Source organism: Cajanus cajan, chromosome 7 (assembly GCF_000230855.2).
Source record: "Cajanus cajan strain Asha chromosome 7, NIPB_CcT2T_4, whole genome shotgun sequence".
Lineage (NCBI taxonomy): Eukaryota > Viridiplantae > Streptophyta > Magnoliopsida > Fabales > Fabaceae > Cajanus > Cajanus cajan.
The window spans coordinates 61,235,383-61,241,382 of record NC_138523.1 but is presented as its reverse complement, the minus strand read 5'-3'; the positions used below and the strand labels follow the sequence as shown (position 1 = coordinate 61,241,382).

At 30.5% G+C, this 6,000-nt stretch overlaps 1 protein-coding gene across 2 annotated transcripts; it reads left to right on the top strand.

The window, feature by feature from the left end:
• The first annotated feature begins 295 nt into the window (after positions 1 to 295).
• Positions 296 to 4,416, top strand: LOC109806551 (trihelix transcription factor ASR3). 2 transcript variants are annotated; one of them, XM_083060419.1, is made up of 3 exons: positions 296 to 1,201; positions 1,296 to 1,337; positions 3,842 to 4,416. In XM_083060419.1, exons 1-3 carry the CDS (start codon positions 505 to 507, stop codon positions 4,087 to 4,089), a joined length of 987 nt encoding a protein of 328 aa, XP_082916545.1. In that variant the 5' UTR covers positions 296 to 504; the 3' UTR covers positions 4,090 to 4,416. The 2 variants fall into 2 exon arrangements, with proteins under 2 accessions (XP_082916545.1, XP_082916544.1); XM_083060418.1 differs by having other exon boundaries at positions 297 to 1,201; positions 3,806 to 4,416.
• The last annotated feature ends 1,584 nt before the right edge of the window (positions 4,417 to 6,000 follow it).

Below are 6,000 nucleotides of genomic sequence, written 5' to 3'. Positions count from 1 at the left end.
AAAAATTATTATTGGAGATGGAAAAGTACTAACAAGAATTTGAAAGTGCTCTTCGTGGCATTTGTTTCAAACCATGGGTAGCGGATAAATTAATAAAGAAAATGGCATCAATAGAGATAAGGCAGAGGGTTAAATTGAAATATGAGGCAACGGAAATAAATAATAATTAAAAAAAACCTTATTAAGGGGTCAGGGTCAATAAGCTTTTATTTGGTAGTTAAGGGTCAATAAGCTGTTTAGTGTAGATTATAGCCAGTTAGAAATTGAAAACCAAGTTACAAATAATAACAAATACTAGTACAATTAGAAATGCCGCAAAAGGCAAAACAAAAACAAAAACTAAAACGCCCTCTCTCTCCTCCAGTTCTGTGCCTCTTCTCAGTGTTGACGGAGAAGGATGAGGTGACGGAGCCTCTCTTCTCTCGTAAACGGCGTAACGGACATCCGAAAAGGAGTCACGTGGCGAAGAAAAAGAAAAAGGGTGGGTCGGGTCAGGTGGAGTGAATGGCTTTGGAGCAGGAATTATCTTTGGGTCAGAATACGAATAACCGAAACACAAACACAAACGGCGTGGATGGTGGAGAAGAGGGAGGGAAAGCGCCGAGGCTGCCTCGGTGGACAAGACAAGAAATTCTGGTTCTAATACAGGGAAAGAGAGACGCGGAGAACAAGTTCAGGAGGGGTCGGACAGCGGGATTGGCATTCGGGTCGGGTCAGGTGGAGCCAAAATGGGCATCGGTGTCATCTTACTGCAGAAAGCATGGAGTGAACAGAGGTCCGGTTCAGTGCCGGAAAAGGTGGAGTAATTTGGCCGGAGACTATAAGAAGATCAAAGAATGGGAGTCTCAGATAAGGGAGGAGGCGGAATCGTTTTGGGTGATGAGAAACGATTTAAGGAGAGAGAGGAAATTGCCCGGATTTTTCGACAAGGAGGTCTATGATATTCTTGATTCAGGCTCGCAGGCGCCGACGTTGGCACTCGCTCTTTCGTCGCCCACAGTAACGCTGCCCAAGGACAATGACACTAAAAGAGTGCCTGACCCCGAGGAGCCTCATCCTCACCTGAACCTCTATGATAGTAATCGAAGTGCCGCTGGCGAGGATGGCTTGTTCTCAGATTTTGAACAAGATGAACTCCCTGCTAGTCCCGAGAAGAAGGACATTTTAACGCCCTCCATTCCTGCTCCCATCCCTATCTCAGGTTTTTTATTTGCCTTTTCTGCACTCATCACAACTTCCACTCCTTGCTCTGAATACTCATTTCCTTTCCCTTCATGTTTTCTTCTCATTTCCAGAGAAACAATATCAACCACTCCTCCGCGGATGCCAGGCTGAAGGTAATGCTCAATATAATGCCACACTCCTCTTTATCACATTTTTGTCATTGTTTCAGATTCATTTAGCAAATGTTCAAATCCAAAGCCTTAACTCTACCAATCATCCCTACTTTTAACACCTCTCCTCCTACTTTCGAATTCATCAAATTAAATCCCTTTCAACCTAAAACTTCATTCAATAATTAACAGAAATCTAAACCATCAACTTTAGTGCATGAAATTCTAAAGATCGATCAAATTAGTCCTAACCAAAAGGGTCTTGCTTAGTTGGTTAAATAGGGTGTCTAAGTTGTTGTCAATCCCTGCTTTAGAGTCAGAGCTTGATTCCGATGAATCAAAAATAAAAAATATATATAATGACAAAATAGTCCCTGAAATTGTAAATTATCAATAAATTTAATCCTTCCGCTTGATGTCATTAGTCATCTAGCATAGTTAAAAACTTAAGTCCTTTGTTTAATCCTGCATGTTACACAACTTGGACTTGGTTTAGGGGTTGCTTTGATGATATTTTCTCAATGGAAAATCAGAAAACTAATGCAAAATTAATGGACGGAAAAAGAATAAATATGTAGGGAAGGGGAAAATTGATCATTACTCCACCAAGTTGGCAATCACAAAAGCTCTTTTAGATTCTAATAATGAAGAGACTGAATTGATTGATGATTTACAATTTTAGAGAACATTTTGCTATTTTGTTAATTTTAAGACCAATTTGATGACTAAATTGGTCATTCACTTAACATTAATTTGTAAGGAAAAGATATATAAAATATTTCTATAACAATAAGAAAACGAAAAATGGTTTTTGTTACATTTTATTTTCTATTTAAATATTTTATGCATCTTTTCATTTGCTAATTTATTCAAATTAATGATGTTACACCTTTATTACATTTCGGTTAATTTTTGAATGAAATTTTGAAGGGAGGGGTTTAATTTGAACTATTAAAACTACGAGGACTAAACGTGAGCAATTAAATTTAGGGGAACCAAAATTACACAGATTAAAAGTATGAGAATCACAAGTGCAATTGAGTCATTTTGAAATGAGAATATTGATTTGGCAAATTTGCTGAGTTCATAATGTCTGTCATAATTTATTGAACATCTCGTGTATTGTCTTAAAAGAGTTAAGACTCGAATGATATAGTTAGCAATATTTAGTTATAACATTACGATTAATTAAACTTCTGCCCAGTTCGGAGAAAATTTTCAATTAGACATTTATAGGAAAAGAAAATAAAAAAGGTAAAATATATTAAACTTTTTTCTTAAGTTACTATCAACTTCACACTTTATTTTTTTATAGAAGCTGTCTCATCTAACTTTTCTAAAAACTAAGGGGCATAAGTTGATTTAAACTTGTAGAAGAAGTTTAACTCATTTTGCTTTCTATTTTTTTCTCATATTAGTACTTATTGAAACATTTTCCCAAACACGGCCTTCATATTTGATCTGATTTGGCTTCTATGTGCTGTTCTTAAGATTGCTTTCTCTCCTAACCAAATTTGATGTGGTGGGCTCTAAACATAATGGCTAATGCCTGTTTTAGTTAGTTAAACTGCACAAGATGACAAGATGGCTAGCCCAAAAATATGGAAGCTACTTGAATGACATTTCTTTATCTCCAGATCCAGAATATGGTGAACATGGAGCTTTTAGACCTTGAATTAGCTAAAATCCATCTGTGGCAGCTTGCTACCTTGTTCAATATCTTCTTGTTCAATAGCTAAAATACCTTGCTACCTTTTAGACCAATGCTTTTGTTTCTGTTGCTGCTTCTGATTCCTCCCGCAGCCTGAAAATAAAGTCCATTGTTTTCTCATTTCATCAGTTTCCTGTTTTTGCATTTGAAACTTCAGTAATGCCATTATATTATCTTCTTGTGCTAAGTTTCATTTACTCGTATTCACTTTGTATCAGTGTCTATGGGAATTGGTAGCATAGAATCATCCAACGTGTGATTGCTTACTTAAAATGATCTAGAAATTATTTGAATGCTCGTTTATGAATATTGCATCCGTACAATATGAATCAGATCAAAGTTCCTTACATATAAGTAAATGATGTCAACTTCTATATTCACACAAGTAATGCTACTTACAAATCCTCACACTCTCACTCTTCCATGAGTCATTGGATATTAAAGTTTGTTGTAACCTTTTTTTGGAACGGTCTAAATTCGGTACATACCTGATACCTCGCATGGTATGAGTAATTCTTTAACTATTTATGTTTCAAAAATCAAAAGCATGTTATTCATAAATGGAATTTTTTTTTGATAAAATCATTCTAAGAGTCAATAGCTTAGTATTCTGATTAGTGATTATGAGCTTTAGCTGTGGTTGTAGCTTCTCATAATAGACTTAAAAGCAAAGGTGCTGGTTGAACAATGATAATATTGAGGACTTAACTGATGCTTAATTATACATTTAACTTGTTTAAACATTCCTTTCATTCTATAGGTGTGACTAACGAGAAACAGTCTACTTCAAATCCAGAAATGGGTTCTACATCTCAAGGAGAGCGGAAAAGGAAGCGGTTAGCAACTGATGGAGAGGAGGAAACATTGCAATATCAATTAATTGATGTCTTAGAAAGAAATGGCAAGATGCTAAGCGCTCAACTTGAAGCGCAGAATATAAATTTCCAGTTGGATCGGGAGCAGCGGAAAGACCATTCAAGTAATTTGGTTTCTGTGCTTGATAAGCTTGCAGATGCTCTAGGGAGAATCGCTGATAAATTATAGTGCAAGAGCAATCAAAATACAGTGTACATAGAAGTTGAAGTCCGGTAGATAATAGTGGTTTCTGTTATTTGTCTCGGGATGTCTTCTAGAAGATGACTGCCACACTTGTTCCCCGTTTGTTTTCCTTTCTGGACATGCCATATTTTTGTGGTTTATTACTGCCATTTTAGGATTTTACACACATTTGGATTACAGCTCTCTCTCTTACTGTTAATATAAATATAAATCTAAATGAGGTTATACGAGTCTTTCCCTGGGAAGTACTGCTTGTATGGATGACATTTCATATTTAGATTCACTTTTATTAGATGTCCCTTTCATTATTAATTCATATTTTATTTGTTCCGATAGTTTAGGTAGGGGTGTTCATGGCTTAGACATTTTCTTAGAATTATATTTTAGACTTTATTATTAACTCTAATTAATTTAGTGTTAACATGACTAATAAAATAAATTAGAATTATTTTTTAGACTTTATTATTAACTCTAATTAATTTAGTGCTAACATAATTAATAAAATACAAAAATATTATTATAGGTGAAATTCTTTTGGTGGACCTCTATTAATTCTCAGTTTGGTAAATAAAGTATTAAATTAAATAGGATATTATCAGGCTTCAGCTAACTATTAAGTGAAAAATAGTGTTTTCCTTAATATGTCATTGGTTCTCTATCTAGTAATCATAGATGTGTCACCTCTTATCTATCATTTTCATGATAAAAAAAATAAAAAATATATTTGAAGATAACAAAAAAATATTTTAAATTTAAATAATTAGATTAGTTTTAGGTGTATAATTCAATTAAGTAATATGTTTATTATTTTATATACATAAAACAATTATATATTTTTTATTTTTAATTATAATATATTGCAAAAAGTAGTTTTTATTGTTTTAATATTGTTCTCACTTTGTTTCTAATTTTGCACATTTTTAAAAAAAATATTTTACTTAGATATTTATAATTTACTTTTAATATACTATTTTTTTATCTTTAAAGAAAAAATGACTACTTGTGATATATTAAAAAATAAATATATTACGATAGGTCAAAGTTAATTAATTGAAATATAAAAATAATATTAAAAGTACTTTATAAAAGTCTAAGTAAATTATAAATTTTAAACAAATACAATTTAAAAGCAAGTTAATGAATTGAAAATTAAAAAGTATTAAAACAATAAAATTACTTTTCATAATATATTTAAAATTTAAAATTAAATTATATGTTGTTATTTTATTTATATAAAATAATTAATGTATTATATTATATATTTTAAATCAATCTTATTATTTTAATTTAAAATATTTTTTATCCCAATTATCTCAATTAATATTTTTATTTTATTAGTTTTGTTAGCATTAAATTAATTAGAATTAATGATAAAAAGTAAAAAAAAATATAAAAAACATGTCAAAAATCTTAAAATAATATATTTTTAAGGACTAGATCAAGCAAAATCATATTTATAAAGATTTAAAATATATTTTAGTATTTTTTATTAATGCAAAGAAAGATCAATTTATATTAGTTCAAGATCTTTCCCTCTAGGATCTTAATCAATTATTTTAGTTAGAGCATGAATATTTGTCCGCCTAAAATAAAGTGGATAGAGATAAAAATAAGAGACAAATAAATAGAGAATATATATTAAATACGAAAATTTATCTTACATAAGAGTCATTTTATAAAATTTTTAATTTTTTATTTAATTTAATTTTTATTTATCACAATTATTTATTAATTAAAATTTTAAAATAAATTATTAACAAATAAAAATAATATTATGTTACAATATAAATTATTTATCATAAATTTAAAATATAATTTATATATATATAAATATCTATTTATATAAATTTTAAATATAAATATAAATATAATATTTATTTGTATGTATAATTTATT